The 18943-nt window shown below is 41.6% G+C and overlaps 1 protein-coding gene across 6 annotated transcripts in view; it reads left to right on the top strand.

The window, feature by feature from the left end:
- Positions 1 to 18943, top strand: part of ASB7 (ankyrin repeat and SOCS box containing 7) — a 51438-nt gene that overhangs the window by 6769 nt on the left and 25726 nt on the right. For 4 of the 6 annotated variants that reach the window (XM_075896947.1, XM_075896943.1, XM_075896948.1 and 1 more), the window contains 2 exons: positions 7297 to 7397; positions 12227 to 12473. In XM_075896947.1, the coding sequence (XP_075753062.1) occupies positions 12263 to 12473 (211 nt within the window). In that variant the 5' untranslated portion in view covers positions 7297 to 7397; positions 12227 to 12262. Of the gene's footprint in view, positions 1 to 1748; positions 4206 to 7296; positions 7398 to 12226; positions 12474 to 18943 lie in introns of those variants that run through there. The other 2 variants (XM_075896945.1, XM_075896949.1) reach the window with 2 other exon arrangements.

Below are 18943 nucleotides of genomic sequence, written 5' to 3'. Positions count from 1 at the left end.
ACAAGCAGCTTTAATTTGATTGTGCTTTTTTGCAGGCAGTTGTGCCCATGCAAAACTTGTACACAAAGAATCTTAATTTTTTTGTGAGTGGTATGTTTAAATTATGTATGAATTGTTATGTAAATTTATATTTACTCACAGTTGTATTTGATTCTTGAGTCCAAATTTTCATGTCAGTTACATCACTGCTTCTCTCTTAATGTAAATAAGTTCCCTACTGGGCCTAAGAGGTGTATAAGTCGTACACCTTGTAAGTAAGGATTGCAAAACACTTGGCACACGGAGCCAGATTCGCCTTACAGTCAGTTAAATTCTCATAGTGATTCTAAGGGAAGAGGTAGCTGCACAAAACTGTTAAAATTGTTCTTATTCCAAGGGAGCCATAAGGGTCTATGCCCTTGGATTCCTCCTGAGTGCTTTAACTCCAGTTGGGAGTTCTACTAGTAAAAGCTTCCCCTTTTCTTAGCTGGAATCATGAGGTTGATTAGCAACAGAAGCACTGCTTACCTGTGCTGCTCTCCAGCACAGAGATCTTGAGCTTACGAATTCTTTCAAAGCCGGCCCATAAAATACGCCTTACAGCACCGATGTGACACAGAGAAATATATAGGTATTATTTCAACCACCATTGAAATGCATCCACCTGTGGAGTGTAACAACACAACAGCTATTTAGCAATGCATATAATAGCATACAACAGCTAAGGACGGGAAGTGAAGAATACCTAGCCAATTGAAATTTCTGGGGAAATTTAAATAAGCAGAAAGTAACTAGAGAAGTTAGAATTTGACTAGCATGCTGGACTCTAATGTCACTTTTTATAGGAAGTTATTGGATTTTTTTTTTTAATGACCATGTGTGAATCTAGGTTGGGTTTTTTTTGTTTTTTGTTTTTTTGAAACACAGTGGTGCAATGTCACCAATACCATTTTGGACGATTTTTTTCATTATTGTTTCTGAGATAAAATGTCTCCCAATGATTCCACAGGTCCATATTCTGTGGCAGTTAAATATTACTTGATCTCCCTTCCATGGACTTAACCTGTCTAAACCCTGCATAACTTGAAGTGTAACTGGACCATAGCACAGCGTGTCCACTGTGAAGTACAGCAGGATAATAAAGCTTCTCAAAATACTGCCGCCATCAGTTTTTTATTTGGTGCTTATGAAAATGGGATATGATAGGAACGGCTATTGTAAGTGGTACAAGAACACAATAATCATGTGGTAGATGCAGAAAGATGCAATCCCTACCATTAATAGACTGCAGCCAAAGAAAATGAGCAGCAATTGAAGGGTGTCAGAAACGTGTCAAAAATACTGTCAATTACAGACATTTTTTATTTTGAATAAATTGCCATTTAAACTAGCCAGTATTAGCCAGATAACTTCTTGTAATGGAAAAGTGGGTTCTGAAGAGAGAATATTGCTCATATTTTTTAAAAATAGAGTGTTATTGAACATTAAACTTCAACAAGAGAGACCGGGATTTAGACTTAATGTCTCATGCGTACATAGCAGTATCATGTACAGGCAGTCCCCGGGTTACGTACAAGATAGGGGCTGTAGGTTTGTTCTTAAGTTGAATCTGTATGTAAGTCGGAACTGGCGTCAGCCGCTGCTGAAACTGATCAGTTTCATCCGCGGCTGAATCTGGATGCCAGTTCTGACTTACATACGGATTCAACTTAAGAACCCTAGGTGTCCCCAAGTCAGCTGCTGCTAAAACTGATCAGCGGCTGATTCCAGGAAGCCTGGGGCAGAGCAAAGCCGCAGAGCACACGGGCAGTGGGACAGTCCAGGCGCGCCGTGGCTGTCCCACTGCTGGTGTGCTCCGAGGCTTTGCTCCCCATCTTCCTGCAGACCAGGGAGACGGAGAGAAAAGCCGCTGGACCCCCCCAGCAGATCAGGGACACCCGAGCAAAGCCGCCGCCTGGGTATGGTAAAGTGCCAGCAATAAAATAGCAAGCCACAGATCTGATGCATGGCTTTGGGATGATTGGTACATAATTTGCTATTTAGATGTGCAAGACACAATAACTGTTGGTATCAGACCTTGCTTTCATGAACACCAACTTATAGCTGCCTGTAATAGAAAAACCTGTTAAGCCATGTCAGAATTTCCCATTTGCATTTTGGTTTTTTACTTATTTAATATGGAACACGCTCATGTAGAAAATTCTCAAATTATAATCTCGGCAACATTAGCGCATATATTGACAGATAATCAAGAAAAAATTGCCAGATTTTAGTTACTGTTATTTCTGATATCTGGTGAATTATTACAAAGGATCTTTGTAAATCCTTTTAATAGGCAAACTTAAGTTATTGCACTTAGTAAAGTCACTCTTCATTTTGGTTGGAGATTTTACTTTTGCCGTATGCAGCTATTTTCCTCTGGAAAAAATACTTGTTACTTTTTTTTTCTCCTGGAGAAAGTTGCTACCTTGTCTCAAGTCTGTGAAGTCAGTGTGGTTCTAATTTATATCAGCTAATAGAAAATGTGTGGCTTTTTTTAAAGTGAAAATCATGCAAAAACAAAAAGAGAACTAATGGCTGATCAGTTATGCATAAACAAGTTTAGAAATGTGATTGAATTAGGTCATGGCAAGTCTGTGATCATTTCTCTAGTTGTGTGATGCTTTTTATACTCTGGAAGGCAAAGATATAGGTAATGGTAGGACCGTTGTGGGTTTCTCTCTTCAGCTACTTTTAGAATGCAAAGCTTTGGTTGTTCTGTGTTTAAAATTTCTGTCACTTAATGTAAGCTAAAATTGCACATCTCTTGTAACTATTTCAGATCAGCTCAGTTGCACAATATAAGAAACAAAAGCCAGTTTCTTTGCTTTATATGATCTGCTAAATAGTGGAATAATTGGTCCTTTTAGTATTTGTTTTATTACTGAAGTGCCTAAGAGCCCTAGTCATGGGCTAGGACCTCATGTTCTAGGCTATGTACAAACATAACAAAAAAGATGGTTCCTACTCTGAAGAGCTTCCAATCTAGGTATAAGGCCAACAACAGCAAGTGAATATGGGCTTATGAGGATCACAATAAATCAAGGAGATTATATTGGTCAGCTTGAAAGACAGTGGCCTCAGCACACACAGCCTAACCATTGGCAAACTTTTTGTAGGCGCCATGGGCAAAGAACAGTTTTGAATAAAGATAACATGCTCATTTTGCATGTGTTCATGGGGAGCGCCTTCCATGCACCAATGACAGTATGAGAGAAAACAAGAAGGAGCTTGCTTGGAAATGTGCAAAGGCGGGGGATGGAGGTTGGCATTGTGTATTAGTTGGGAACGGGGAGAGAATCAACATCTTGATGATGAATGGGAAATGGAAGGTAGAGTGGGGATAGGCTGTAATAGGCCTTCAAAATGAAGACAAGTAGCTTTATATTTGCTGGGATAGAGACGGGGAAGTCAGTGGAGGGACGCAAAGAGAGACATGACATTGTCAAAATGTCAGATTAGGATGATGATCTTTCCAGCATTCCGAAAGAATAAGAGCAGAGCAAGTTTGCATTTGTCCAGGCTTGAGAGACATATGTCACAGTAATTGAGATGTAAAATGGATGAGTCCCTGTACAAGCGTTTTACTGTGTGGATGGCTAGGAAAGGCCATATCTTAGAGATGTCATGCAGAAGGAATCTGTAAGATTTAGAGGTAGCTTGATGTGAGGACTCGGAGACAGGACAAAATTGAAAATGACTCCCAGGTTTTGGGCCTGAGTTATCGGCAAGACAACGTCTGCAGTGATTGAGAAATGAAGGTAACAGGGAAGACTTTGAAAGAAAAATTAAGAGCTCTGTTTTAGTTATATTGAGCTTGAGCTGACAGACTTGACAAGAGATGCCAGAGAGAAAGGTCTTCATTTTAATTTGGACTGAAAGACAAGTTTGGAGTACAGAGGTTGACCCATGAATTGTCTGAATGGTTGAGTTTGTTTTTGGATGAAGTTAACCAGAGAGGAAGTGTAGAGGGAAAAGAGAAGGGGACCAAAGAGCCCCGTAAAACTGTCACAGAAATGGGGGATGAAGAGTATCCTTTGAAGGACACGCTGAAGGAGAGATTAAAAAGCTAAGAGGAGAACCAGGAGTTGACAGTCACAGAAGCCAAGGAAGAATGAAATATCAAGGAGAAAAGCATGGTCAATGGTGGCAGAAGTGACTGTTTGGATTAAGAGGATGAGATTTTGGTGAGTGATTTTTTTTTTTTTTTTTTTTTTTTTTTGGTCACTGGAGTGCGAGAGGCAGAAAAGTTGGATTGGAGAGAGTCTGATGTTCCTCTCCCCCAGTTCCATACCAGAGATTTGTAGAAAAGTGTTCAGTGAGGTTAGATGAAAGGTACATGGGGCAGTAGAAAGGCAAATGAGGTCAAGGGTGATGAGATTAACATGGGAAAGACTAAAGCATGCTTGTGTAGTGAAGGGAAAGAGCAAAAGAAGGAGAGGTAAAAGAGAGAGTGAGAGTGATTACAAGGGAGAAGAGGAGATGGGATGTTGTCACTAGGGCAAATGGAAGATTTAGAGGGAATGAGCAGATGGGAAACTTCTACATCTGCATCAGGGAAGAAAGAGGAGAGAGTTGGAAGAGGAGAAGGGAAAGGTCGCAATTTTTTTTGGTAAACTTTTCCATGAAAGAATTTTTTTAGAGAAATGGAGGCAGGACAAGGGGAGAGTTTGAGTGAGGAAAAGGTGGCTGGTGTGCTGGGCATGGAATTCACTGGGTTGGAGAAGTAGAGCTGTTTAGTTAGGAAGATGGCAAAATTGAAAGAGAAGAGAGTGAATTTGTACTCATGTGCCAAAATATTTCATCAGAAATGCTCCACAATAGAAGAGCAGGAGAAAATGGATGGTGGGGATGAGCCAGAGTTGGGTTTGGCAGGGTGGACCTTGAGATGGGACAAGAGTCAAGGGTGGTGAATGAAGTATGGAGAGAATTGACAGCTATATCAATGGGGGAAGGTGGAGAAAAGGAGAGTGCAGAGGGAATATGAGATGTCATCAGTGTCTATGGGCTGAAAATCTCAGAAAGGCAGATTGACAGGGTATTGTGATGGGGAGGGAGGAGCTGATAGTCAGAGGGGAGGGGGGAAACTCAGCAACAGAGAAATCAGAGAGAGAAAATAGTGCTGGATGAAGTCCAAGTCAAGTGAATGGCCCTTTTAGTGACAATGTTGATCCTGTAACACTTTCAGAAGTTTGTTTTGGACTTTAATACAAATATTCCTGAAGTACATTTAAGAAAGTGAAGAGGCAAAGCCTTAGCTTTGTTTTATGATACCAGGGATTATTGTGAAGGTTCCAATCAGACAAGTGATAGAAATGTAGCCGTGTTAGTCTGGTGTAGCTGAATCAAAAAACAGGACTATGTAGCACTTTAAAGACTAACAAGATGGTTTATTAGGTGATGAGCTTTCGTGGGCCAGACCCACTTCCTCAGATCAAATAGTGGAAGAAAATTGGCACAACCATATATACCAAAGGATACAATTAAAAAAATGAATACATGTGAAAAGGACAAATCAAATTTCAGAACAGAAGAGGGATGAGGGGAGGAGGTAAATGTCTGTGAGCTAATGATATTAGAGGTGATAATTGGGGAAGCTATCTTTGTAATGGGTAAGATAATTAATGTCTTTGTTTAGACCTAGGTGAAAAGTGTCGAATTTAAGTCGTTCATACTTAAATAGTGAAGGTAAAGAGCAAAAGAAGGAGAGGTTAGAGCAGAGTAAAAGAGGGAGTGAGAGTGGTTACAAGGGAGAAGAGGAGATGGGATGTTGTCACTAGGGCAAACGGAAGATTTAGAGGGAATGAGAAACTTCTACATCTGCATCAGGGAAGAAAGAGGAGAGAGTTGGGAGAGGAGAAGGGAAAGGTCGCATACTTAAATTAGACACTTTTCACCTAGGTCTAAACAAAGACATTAATTATCTTACCCATTACAAAGATAGCTTCCCCAATTATCACCTCTAATATCATTAGCTCAGACATTTACCTCCTCCCCTCATCCCTCTTCTGTCCTTTTCATATGTATTCATTTTTTTAATTGTATCCTTTGGTATATATGGTTGTGCCAATTTTCTTCCACTATTTGATCTGAAGAAGTGGGTCTGGCCCATGAAAGCTCATCACCTAATAAACCATCTTGTTAGTCTTTAAAGTGCTACATAGTCCTGTTTTTTGCTCCAATGAGACACAGCATTGATATTGCTCTTATGTGCTGAACCATATTAAATAATAGATCTATGAGGCCATGGACTAGGACAAAATGAATCTTGGGAGTGGAAGTGGGAAAGAAGGTGCAGCTACTGTGTCTAAAAAAGAATGGTTGTCTTTTAACTCCTAACATTTTAAAAACTAATTCAGTACTTGGTAACAGTGGTACCTAGCAGGGAGGGGCTAAATCTGTCCTCTAGGGCTGCATCTACACTGGCATGATTTTGCGCAAATACTTTCAACAGAAAATCTTTTCTGTTAAAAGTATTTGCGCAAGAGAGCGTCTATACTGGCATGTGCCTTTGCGCAAAAGATTTGCTTTTGCGCAAAAGCATCCGTGCCAGTGTAGACGCTCTCTTGCGCAAGAAAGCTCCGATGGCCATTTTAGCCATCAGGCTTTCTTCCGCAAGAAATTAACATTGCTGTCTACACTGGCCCTCTTGCGCAAGAATACTTGCCCAAGAGGGCTTATCCCTGAGCGGGAGCGTCAGAGTATTTGCGTAAGAACCACTGATTTTGTATATTACAAAGTCAGTGTTCTTGCGCAAATACTTGCGGCCAGTGTGGACAGGCGGCAAGATTTTGCGCAAAATCTTGCCAGTGTAGACACAGCCCAGTTGTTTTCACAATCTGCATCCTTTAAGGGTTGGTGCGTGAGACTATGACAGTAGAGCCTACTCTAGCCTTTTGGCTGGATTTTCTGCTCATATTCCATAGCTTGGGGTGAGGAGCATTCCTCCTTCTCCCCTCAGGAGAGAACTCAACTTAGTTTTTCATTCTTCTGTTTACTGGGGGAAAAGAGAAACCTCTACCTTCTCAAAAAAAAATCTGTTTTCTTCCCCTTCATCCAGACACAAATAGCCAGGTTGATTCACTATTATCCAGTCTAACTGAACTCTACCTATCAGACTATAACATCTTATAAAAACTGACTTGACACTTTGTGCCCCTTTTAGCCTAACAGTATTCTGATGACATGAGGTTAAAACCAGGTGCCATGTAAAAGCAGACAAACCCTTTCTATTTAATCTATTTTTGAATCTAACAAGAATATATTATTCTTTTGAAGGAGTGGCTGCTTCTTTGAAATATTATACGGGCAAGATTATGCATTAATGAGGACCATGAAGAGTAGAACACACATCAAAAACAGCAACAGCTTCCTGTAAGGTAATATTTCAGGAATGGATTGAATTCATCCAGGCTGTACTTGCAAATCAGTTAACTTGCTTTGCCATCTGTTTGCGTGATGCTGTACAAATCATGGCAAGAGGGAATTTCCAGGTACATCTTATATCCCTTTCTTGCTTCTTTAACTTGCATGAAGAGCCAGTTGGTAGCAATCCACCCACATACAATTATATTCTAAGGGAGGTGAACGATATTGGAAAATATCAAATGCCATATTGTTCAAACCTTCTATTAACTCTCCCTCCTAGTCCGAAGCTTGATACCCTAAACAGGATTTTGAAAGAATTTTTGAAGTTAACATGAAAGTAGTTTCCACATTTGTGTGTATATACAGCTGTCCCGAAACCTCAAAATGTTAATTATTCTCACATGGCATAATTTGAGTTTCAGTATTGGTAGAGGAGGTGAAATATAAATGTAAAGGCTCTACAAGTGGTAAAAGAAGCTGCCAATGGTTTAATTTGTCTTTCTGCTCTGCATGTGTTTGGTCTAGCTAATCTGACTAATACCCACTGGCTGCAAGCAGCATGTGGGGTCAGTGCCAGCTTTTTATAATACTGCATTACAAATATTCCTACCAGCTGAGACTTCAGCAGTATGATGAAGATCTCTACTTCTTATCCAGCTGCCTTAAATGATATTTGGAAACTTAGTGCTGGTTTCTGAATAAAGATTCCCATTTCTTTCCTTCCCTTTTCTCCCAAAATACCTGTCTGTTGTTTTTGAGTGAGTAGGCATTGTACTCCTTTATCGTGGAGTAATGTGTCCTCAAACTGTTGTTCCTGTGCAAAGAGATATTGTAGACAGGGTGATGGGTGTTGTTATGGAAATCACTAAAATGACATAACCCTCATTTTGAGAAATAGGTTTTGATAACTTCCAGTTTTTCAGACTCCAATCAGAGAGTCGAGGTGCATGTATATATTTTTTTTCTGGCTTATGCATATCACCAGTAGAGTTATTTCTAGACAGTTTCTACCTTCAGTTATGCTTGTAACTCTCAGTGCTTTCAGTAGACTTGCACAAATGTAATGATGGGAATAATTTGGCCCTGCAGTTCAACCTTCATTAACAGTACTGTAGATATGTGATCCAGGGCAGAATCCAGCTCTCTCATGGGGAGGTGACTTGGCTCTGATGTTCTTAGTGGAGTTTAAAAAAATAAAAGGGAAAAAGGGGCTTGGAACCTGATCCAAAGCCCACTGGGATCAATGGAAAGACTTCCATTGATTTCAGTGGACTTTGGATAAGGCCCTTTGTCACTAGATTAAGCAAAATTTGAATACTCTCCAGGAGCAGAATAAGCAGGTGCTGTTTTTATAGCAACTCTTTTTACCATAACCGCAGACAATTTAGTACATACTATGAACACCTGCTTTTTTAAAAAGTGGGGATGTTAAGACGGAAACACTGGAAGAAGGAAATAAGATAGTAATGATAGAGCAGAGGATGGGGTATATGGCAGAGACATTACAGGGATGTGAGTGGAAAAATTGTCAAAAATAATAGCTGTAAATCCCATAACTCTTTTGATTGATCCAAAATCTGTTTTCATGTACTCTTGCCCCACTTCCCAATTGTATTCTCTTCCTGCTCTTTCTCCAGAAAAAGGTTTTAAACATTCTTAATGCTTTCTACTCCCATCCCATCTCTTACCCTGATAATTTATTCCATGGGTTGGTTACTTTATACATTAAATCCTACTGTGTTAAGAAATTGAGTAAAATAGGGAATTAATGTATAGCTTTTAACTAGGGATGTAATAGTATAGTTGATTAACCTATAAGCAAAGGCTTATAGGTTCATGCTATCGATTGCATGCATTTTGCATTTCCCCCCGTCCTCCTCTCCTGCCAGTAAAGATTTTAGCAAGCTGGCCAGTAGTCTGGCTCAGTCCTGGCTTGTGCCAGGTCCGGGACCTACCCTTGCTGCAGCTCTGCATTTAAACTGTATTAAGAGGCAGGCAGCCTGGCTCAGTTCCAACTCGGACTGGGTCTGAGAGCTCAGGTCCCCTCCTGGACAGGGGTTGCTACCACCCAGTGCTGCTGCCTCTGATTCAGAGGCAGCAGTGCAGGGCAACAGGCAGTTGGCCCATGAGGGGAGCTGGTTTTTAAACTGGCTCCCCTTGCAGTCCAGCTCCTGCCTGGTACCTCATGCTGCTGCCTCTGATACAGAGGCTTCAGCACAGAGTGGCAGAGGTCTCCTTGGGAGTGAGACTGGAGCGCACTGACTGCCAGCCTCACTCCCGGTGACTATAGAATAGTCGAGTAACCAATAAGAATTCATGAGGTTAATTGACTATTGAATTTACAAATATTTAATATCCTTACTTATAACTCTTCACCATGGTGACCTTATGTTAACACTTTTAATTGAAAACATCTGTTTCTCCATACTCAGCACATTAAAGGAAACTAATTTAAACATTACTTAACTATTTGAGCTCTGGTATTCTTTACAATGACCATTATTATACTCTACCCCAGGAGAGCATTTACAAAAGGGAGGTAAATATCTAATCTGTTCCCTCTTTACAAAAAATTAAAACTAACTAACTAAATAAATGTAGTCTTAAATAATGCCACAGTAGAAGGAATCATAAGCAAACTCTGAACTAGCTTTGTGCAAACAGCTTTTGTGTGAACTTTTTAGTTAATCGTATAACTATCAAAATAGAAACGTGTTCAAAATGTCTAAATCCAGCCTGTCTCTAGGTGGCTACCAGTAACTTCTGAGTACATGTCTTGTACTCTTTCTTTCTGCATTCTTGCAACAGAGTTCTGAAGGCAGCATGCTCATTAGTAATAACTTCTTGCAACAGACACAACCTTATTGAGAGAAGAATGGATATCAGGGGCCTTATACAGAAAGAGTTGCAATGTTTGACTTTTTCACTTATCTCTCAACTGTATATATATCTGGCACAATAGGAAATGGATGGCCAATGAGAGTACAAGAACCTCATTGAGAGAGATATCTCTTGAATGACCTATAGGCAGATTTAATCCCTTTATTTAACATACATAATTTAGCCTATTTAAATTGTTAGGTGGGATGATGTAGTCTGGCAACCTTGTTTTAAAGGGACACGGTAATGTGGATTTTTTTTTTTTTTTTAAAGAACTAATTTCAAAAAACCTAATTTTTGTTTGAGAACATCAGTAACTTTAAAGACTAAAATGTCTTGTTCTGAAAAGAGCTCTCCCCTAGCTGTCTTAGTGTATCTGAATATCTGAGTTTTCTTCTGTTGCTCAGCACTTAACTTTCTGATACTGCTGCTTTCTTCTTTTGAGCCTTCCATAATAGGGTTACCTCTCTGTGGGATATGGTATGCAGTATGTATAAAAAATAGGAATACAGGCAGTCCCCGGGTTACGTACAAGATAGGGACTGTAGGTTTGTTCTTAAGTTGAATCTGTATGTAAGTCGGAACTGGCGTCCAGATTCAGCCGCTGCTGAAACTGACCAGCGGCTGACTACAGGAAGTCCGAGGCAGAGTTGCTCTGCCCTGGGCTTCCTGGAATCAGCCGCTGATCAGTTTCAACAGGCTGAATCTGGACGCCAGTTCCGACTTACATACAGATTCAACTTAGAACCCCAGGCGTCCCCAAATCAGCTGCCGCTGAAACTGATCAGCGGCTGATTCCAGGAAGCCCGGGGCAGAGCAGCTGGGGTGCTGCCGGGTTGGTCCAGTAGCGCCCAGAGCGGCGCTGCGGGACCAACCGGCAGCGCCCCAGCTGCTCTACCACAGGCGTCTGGAGAAAAGCCTGGTCTGCTGCGGGGGGGCCCACTAGCTGCGCCTCCCCCCTCCCCCAGCAGACCAGGGAGACGGGGAGCAGCTTTTCTCGCCCCGGAGGACACGGGTGGCGGGACCGCGGCGCATCTGGACGTCCCGCCGCTCCCGTCCTCCGGGGCGAGAATAGCCCCGTTCATAACTGCGGATCCGATATAAGTCGGATCCGCGTAACTCGGGGACTGCCTGTACCTTGCAAACTCTGTAACTGCCTATCTTTTCAGGCAACAACACAGAAGTAAGGATGGCAATACCATACCATGCCATCCTTATTTCTGTGCTACTGCTGATGGTAGGTCTGCTTTCAGAGCGGGGCTCCCAGACAGCAATCACTGCTCTTCAGCTGCCTAGCTCTGAAGGCAGTGCCATTTCCAGCAGCAGTGCAGAAGAAAGCGGAGCAGCATCACAACCAGTACTACAATAACCTTGTGACTCCCCCTCACAACTCCTTTTGGAGTCAAGACCCCAACTGTTAACAAGATTGAAATTTCAGATTTAAATAGCTGAAATAATACAATGTATGATTTTAAAAATCCTATGATGGTGAAATTGACCAAAATGCACCATGAATTTGGTAAGTCCTTAGCCATAACGTATTTACTGTGTTCTTCAACTAAAGGTATAGTTGGCATTATAGCTCCAGAATTGCATGCATTAAACTTCACACAATGATCGGTCATTAAAGTATTTTTTTTTTTAAGCTTAACTTATTGTTGATTATTCATTCTAATACACTGTCGTTACAGTAAAAAGAACTTTGTACACTGCTAAAGGCATCCCAAACTTTGTAAGTATTCCTTTCTGTTGGGATGAAAAAATTAGAAATCCTACAGCCATCTCTGTTTCCTCGTCATTTTGTCTGGCTGTCTTTGATCCTATGCTTATCAAGGTCTTGGTTTGGGTGTATATTGGAAGACTTGTTGCATGGTGTCATTTGTAATGAGTCCTTTTTTTAAGGCATCTTCTGTTTTCCAATTCCCAATTCTAATTTCTGTATTCTCTGTGTTGATTAAAGGTGAATATTGTTTTGTAAGAAGCAGATTCAGCTAGGATGTTACACCATCACTGTCGGAGAAACCCTGAACTACAGGAAGAGTTGCAGATTCAGGCTGCAGTAGCTGCTGGGGATGTTCACACAGTGCGCAAGATGTTGGAACAGGGCTATTCTCCAAATGGCAGAGATGCAAATGGCTGGACCTTGCTTCATTTCTCTGCAGCAAGAGGGAAAGAGAGATGTGTTCGCGTATTCCTTGAACACGGAGGTGAGTTGCACAGAGATAAAAGGTCTTGGATTCCCTTCAAAAGTCTTTCAATTCCAGATTGATATCAGATTATTTCTGAAGTAACTTTCTAGTTTTCTTTGTTTCTTGGGAGTGGTTCTTTGTTCCTGTCTCCACTTCTCCATGCTACTCATTTAGGATGTTGGCTTCTTAAATGAGCTGGCAAACTGTTGAGCCTTTTATCTCAGTTCATTAGTTTTCAAAATTGCCAGGAAGCAATTATCAAAATGAATAAGCAAATGGTAGGCAAAATCCTAGTGATTGCTGAGCACAAAGCAGTTTATAGTTCTAACCTGTGTCAGTTGGTCATGTTAAAGATTAGGCTTCCTGAGACTTTAACTTGATCTAATAACTCACGTGAAAAGCACAAGGCGGTTTGTCTTTACTAGGATTTTACCTCAAGTTAGCTAATTTGAGTTATGAATGCACCTTTTTTCACAGGAAAGCAAGACCATAATTATAACTATCAATTCAGTATTTGAAGGGCATGGCATCAAAGACCAGCAATTGGTTAGGGTAGTATAAGAGAGAATAAATGGAAGTAAAGTTCAAGGTAAATATCACTTTTACTGACTTCTGTTGAAATATGGAAGCCTTTTAAGAAAAGGGATGGAAACACTTTTTCTTGAGTTATTTAAAAATTGTTGAGACAAAGCACATCACTAATAATGGAGCACTCCTTACCTTTAGGCTTTTACAAAAATTCCTCGACTTCTGAGGTCACTGGATTGAGTTTGTTGTCCTTGCAGTGAACAGCGTACGAAATGAGAGAGATGAGCATTCCGGGTCTTTAATCTGAACTCCGTCCCTTTAAATCAGGGCTGAGGAACCTATGGCCCAGGGGCTGAATGTGGCCTGTCGGCTTGCCTGGATTCAGCTCCTGAGGCTCAGGGTTCTCCCCCAGCACTGGGGAGCCCGCAGTGGTGCTCCCTTCACCCTGCAGTCTCCCCACCATTCCTCAGTGATTTACAAGTCAAAAGCAAAAACCCACCATTTTGGTTTTTGCTTTTGACTTGTGTGGCCCCCAACTAATTTTTCTGTGGGTTAGCAGTCCCCAACCCAAAACAGGTTCCCCACCCCAGCATTAAACTTTCTTTCTGACAAAGAAGCGCTAGATCAGGGGTGGGCAAGATCTGGCCTGCAGGCTGGCTCTGGCCTGCAAGGCAATTTGATTCAGTGGGAGGGAACTGCTAGCGGTTTTGAACAGTGAATGACTTCGCACACTCCCGCGCCTGCAAGTCCCAATTGGCCTGGGGGCGGGGAGCGTGCAGTCTCCTCCTCCCACCAGGGGCACACAGCACCTAGAGCATGAGTTCCCAAACTGGGGGGCGTGAAGAAATTCCAGGGGAGAGGTGCGAGGCGACCCAACCTTCCCCTCCCCCCAACAAGTTTTGCTGCTATTTTTTGGGGCAGGGAGGGGTGTGAGGGTTTTTCAAAAATCAAAAGGGGGGGGGCGTGATGCCAAAAAGTTTGGGAACCACTGACCTAGAGGGAACTGCCAGCTGTTCAAAATGGTTGGTGGTTCCTTCTAGGTGCTGTGCACCACTGGCAGGGCGGAGGTGAGGGGCGAGAGACTTCTTGCACTCCTCTACCCCCTAGGTCTGATTGGCTTGAGGGCAAGGGAGCACATGAAGCCTCCCCCTGCCAGGGGCGCATGGTGCCTAAAGGGAACTGCTTCTTCAGCCTGAGGCCCCACCTTTTCTGGGATGGTGCTGGCCCACAACCAATACCAAAATTGGCCTCCCTGCAAAAATTATTGTCCACCCCTGAGCTAGATGGGACTCCTGAACTTCCTAACACTGTTCATAAATTAGAGAGACAGTTTGCTACATTTTCACTAACTTCCCATCCCATGGAGACTTACACGAGCGATCTGATTCATAGGAACTACTCGCATATGTTACAGTGTATGAGATCACGCCTCCGGTGTGTGTTATATGTAATAGACTATTTATAACAATACAAAAACTATATTTAAAAGAATACTAGTTACAAAGTCAACCAATGAAAGCTAGAAAATGCCACATGTAGGAATCAGAATTTAAGGTGCATGGGCAACCCTAACTCTGGCATTTCCTGATTTTTTTTTTTCAAATATTTGATTTGCGATATATAAATATCTTGACAATTTTATAAAGTTGACATTCTTTCCAGATTTACATGCTTTGTTTTTTCATTATTCAGTATATCTTCTTATAACTATTTTTTTATAGATACTGACTGGCTGCTATATTTCCCTTTTTAATTATTGTTTTTAATAACCTATTGCCAGGTTATCTGAAATGAAAATCTTTTCCTGGCAGCAGTGCAGAATGCAGTTGAAGGAACTGCAAAGTTGAGTAACTAGGCACCTGAATAAGAAGATTCTAATGGTGTGGGTGTTAGTTACAGGAGGAGGTGTGGGGTCTGGAAGGGAGTTTGGGTGAAGGGGGTTGTGATTGGGGTAGAGGAAGGGGTGCAAGATGCAGGAGAGGTTTCTGACTTGGAGGAGGAGTGTGGCATCTGGGAGGAGTTCGTGGCCTGGGGTGGGGGTTCAGGAGCGACTGTGGGGATTTGGGTTGTGACCTAGAGGCAATGGATGGGATTGCAGGCTCTGAGAGGGGGTATGGGTGCAGGAGCGGGGTGAAGGGGTTTGGGTTGCGATTGAGGGTAGGGAGTTTGGGTGCTGGAGGTGGTAGAGTGTTAGGTACAGGCTCTGGCTGGGGGCACTTACGTTAGCTGGCCAGAAGCCCAGCAAGACCCTAAGGCAGGCTCCCTGCCTGCCACATCACCCATGCTGCTCAAAGTGGCTGGCTGCTGGCCCCTAGGGGGGGTCATCCATGCTGTCTGAGCCACAAGCGTGGTTGCCAGCGGAAGCTGCAAGATTGTGCTGGGGAAGGGAGCAGCATGCGACATCCTCCCACAGGATTGTGTGGTGAGCAAAGATACCCATGGCCCCCGCAGCTAGCCGCTTTGAATGGCTTGTGGAGTGTGGACGCAGGGAGCCTGCCCAAAGCTCCTGCTGGGACACAGATCCACGGTGAGAGAGCATTGGCCCATGGGCTATATTGAACACCTAGACTGGCTATCTTTGTGGATAAAGATTAATGCATTTCTTGGATCTTCCTTGCACCAGTATTGTCTTAGGCGATCCCATGCAGGCAGCAATGTGGTAAATATTTGTGACCCTTGTACTTACAGGTAACTGTCTGGAAGGAATTAAGCCTGGAATAAAGGGAATACACATAGCTACCCATCAACATAGTTACTGCATCTCATGCAGGTGGATTAACTGTGCCAACAGGAGAAGCTCTCCTGTCAATGTTGTAGCATTTTCTCTGTAGCACTACAGTGTTGAAGTACCATTACAGCATTTTCGGGGTAGACCTGCTCTTAGTAACAGTCCTGGAATTTTTTGGTGGGGGAAAAGAAGGAACATACCACAAGGAGTGTCCAAACAAATTCTGTCCAGATGTAAGACAACTGGTCATCATACAAAGTTCACTTTCCAGAGTTGGATAGTTACTTAGGATGGTGCAAAGTGAGAAACCTAGAATGAATAAGGTTATACATTTAACTTCAATATCACCAATATTAATTTTATTTTGGGATGGCGGTAATGGAAAAAACTAGTTTTTGTACAAGATAGTGTAAGTGCTTTTTATCCTCGTAATGTGCAGCTCATAATAGTTTGTCCACAAGATGGCAGCAAAGCACTTTCTTAACAATAATGGGCTGTCTTTTGGGTTTCTTTTTAATGATCTGACTTCTTAATTGAGTAGAAAATTGGTACCAGTGATCCAGTAAAAACCCATAATTTTAATGGGAATTTAAAATATCATTACCATATGGCGCTGTACATCGTATAGGTTTCATAAAGCTTAGTCGTCATATGGTTTGTTTACACGGTTGATTGGATTCTTTCACTTTTTTCAGAGGTTATCTCTTACATAGCTTACTACTTGGTTGGCCTTTATGTCATTATGAGTAACTGAATTGAATTGAGGGTAGAAGGGAGGAAACACTTTTAAAAGGGCACCCTTGTTTGAGAGCCAGTGGCGTTAATTAAAAAAACACTGCTAGTGCTAATCTAGGTGAGTGTAGAAACAGAGAAAGCATAGACACATTACATCACTGTACATTAAAATCAGGTATTTAAGCGGATGATTGGATCAAACAGAATGGAGTGAATTGAGAGGGTCTACCATGCTATCTGAGCAGTCCGGAGAATTTTTTTTTCTGCTGATCATTAATATTTTTAATCTTTATGTTTTTTGACTCTACAGTGGTATGGTTTTAGAGCAGGTTGGGAAAGATACCAGTTGCTTCCTAACAGTACAGGGCTGCTCCCTGCAGCTATTTGTCCAGTTTCATTATTAAGTTTCTCAAGTGCTTCGACTTCTGCTGCTTCTGTTGGGAGACTAGTCCACAGTCTAATACAGCTCGCTGTGAGGAATTTTGTCCAGATATTTAATCTAAACTTGTCCTTAATTTCATCTCATTATATAGAGTTACCCCCTTTTCTTACCTCAGGCAGTAACACTTCCTGTTTCTTAATACCCTTTGTGGATTGTTCCCCCACTGCTCCATTTTTAATTGCTTAGCCATGCTATACTTATTTGGCTCTCGTAATCTTTCCTGTTTTTTATATTTTTTTTTTAAAAAAATCTCTCAAGCTCCTTCATCACTTTTGTTGGTCTCTTCTGAATTCTGCCTTATTTGTCAATATTTCTGGTGAGGTGATGTCCATAAATGATTCCAGGTGTGGACACTTGAGACCCATATAAAGCAGAACTTTTTCTTACCCATTCTATGACTGGATTCATCTGTATGTTTAGCCCAGCATTACATTGACCAATTTTGTTGCCATATCCTATTGCAAACTCCACTTACACCTCCATAGTTGTTGTTTGGAATTTAAGATTGGACTTTGTATCTTACTCCCCAGGCTGCTATGGATGAGGAATATAGCAGTTGCCTGTGTGTCTGTGTTCTCTCTAATCTTTTCTATCCATATGCGATTTTTTTTCCCATCCATGTGCAGAATAAATTTTATGTGCATCAAGACGTGCATGTCCGACACCAGTAGAAACAAAAAATCTATCTGTAGTTGCTCTGCTAATTAGCTGGGCAGCATTAGAATCTCTCCTGAGTGGCCACACAAGTATTCAGCTTATAGGGAGCACTGCTGTGTGTATGTATGTATGTGGTAGGGAGAGTGTTTGTCCCAAGCAAGCCACACAACAATCCACATTAGGAGAGGTGTTGACAGCCTCCAGAGGGAGCAATATTTTATTCTTTGACCTTCTGGAAGAAGGGTCATTCCATCATACTTCTCTCTGCCCCCCTTCCTCACCTTTCCTTTCAAACACTGAATTTATGTCTGATAAAATGCAATGAATGAAGTGTGAGAATGCAGCAATGTGGCTGTCAGGGTTTTGCTCAGCCAAAATGCAGTACTGTCAAATTAAGGATGGTCTTCCATGTGGATGGCTCCTCTCTTTGCACACTTGGAGACTTGGATTGGGAAATGGACTTGGGTTTCCAGGCTTTAGACTGGTAGAAGCTGAGCACATTACAAAATGATGCACATAGGTAAAGAGGGAGGGAGATGACCCTCTATCAGCCTTGCTAGCTGGATAAGAATGATAGTGGGACAGTCTCCATAACCCAGTTAGCTGGCTAAAGGTAAGATGTTAAATGCATGTAAGGAAAGACTTGTGAAAATTCATTTGGGGTGAAGGGGTGTGATCGTTTTTAGGAGTTGAGAGTGGAATTAGGTAACTTGGTCTGGCTAATGTATTTGACCATATATAAAATAGCTATATGGGGTGGGAGGGAAGAATAGGACCTGTCCAATCACTTGTGAATTTAGTACTGCCATGTCTCTGATTTCCCCCTCCCCCCATAAGGGGATGCTTACATTCTTGTAAAATCTTAAATTTTTGTAAAACTATAAATTCAGAACAGACCTTTTCATCTTATAAAAACAGGCTTTTATCAAGATGATCTGGAATAACATATATCTTACATGCTTTGGAAATCCTACAGACCACAGAGTAACTCTTTACCTAATACAGTATTACACCCTAAAAACAACACCATCTTGCCAGACCACAAAACATCTGTAATTTGGGACAGCAGATGTTGCTACACATGCTTCTTTTTAAGACCAAGCAGCAGCACAAGGGAAAATAAAACAGGGAGAAAGAAGCATGACATTACAGATCTGGAAAGGAACTGGATGGACAAAGAAGTTTGAACAATTAGCTTAAAAGTGCTAGGAGAACTGTGCATGAGTTTAAACAACTTCATCTTTTTCTTGTTGATTATGTTTATTAAATGAAATAAACAATTTAACTCTCTTTAAAATTTTGACCTAAGTTCTATATAAAGGCATCTAGACATTGCTGCACTCAAAATTGAAACACCTAACTGATTTAAGATTCTAAATGTTATTTTTAAAAGGGATT

Source organism: Pelodiscus sinensis, chromosome 14 (genome assembly GCF_049634645.1).
Source record: "Pelodiscus sinensis isolate JC-2024 chromosome 14, ASM4963464v1, whole genome shotgun sequence".
NCBI classification, from domain to species: Eukaryota; Metazoa; Chordata; order Testudines; family Trionychidae; genus Pelodiscus; species Pelodiscus sinensis.
This window is presented reverse-complemented; position numbering and strand designations above follow the sequence as displayed.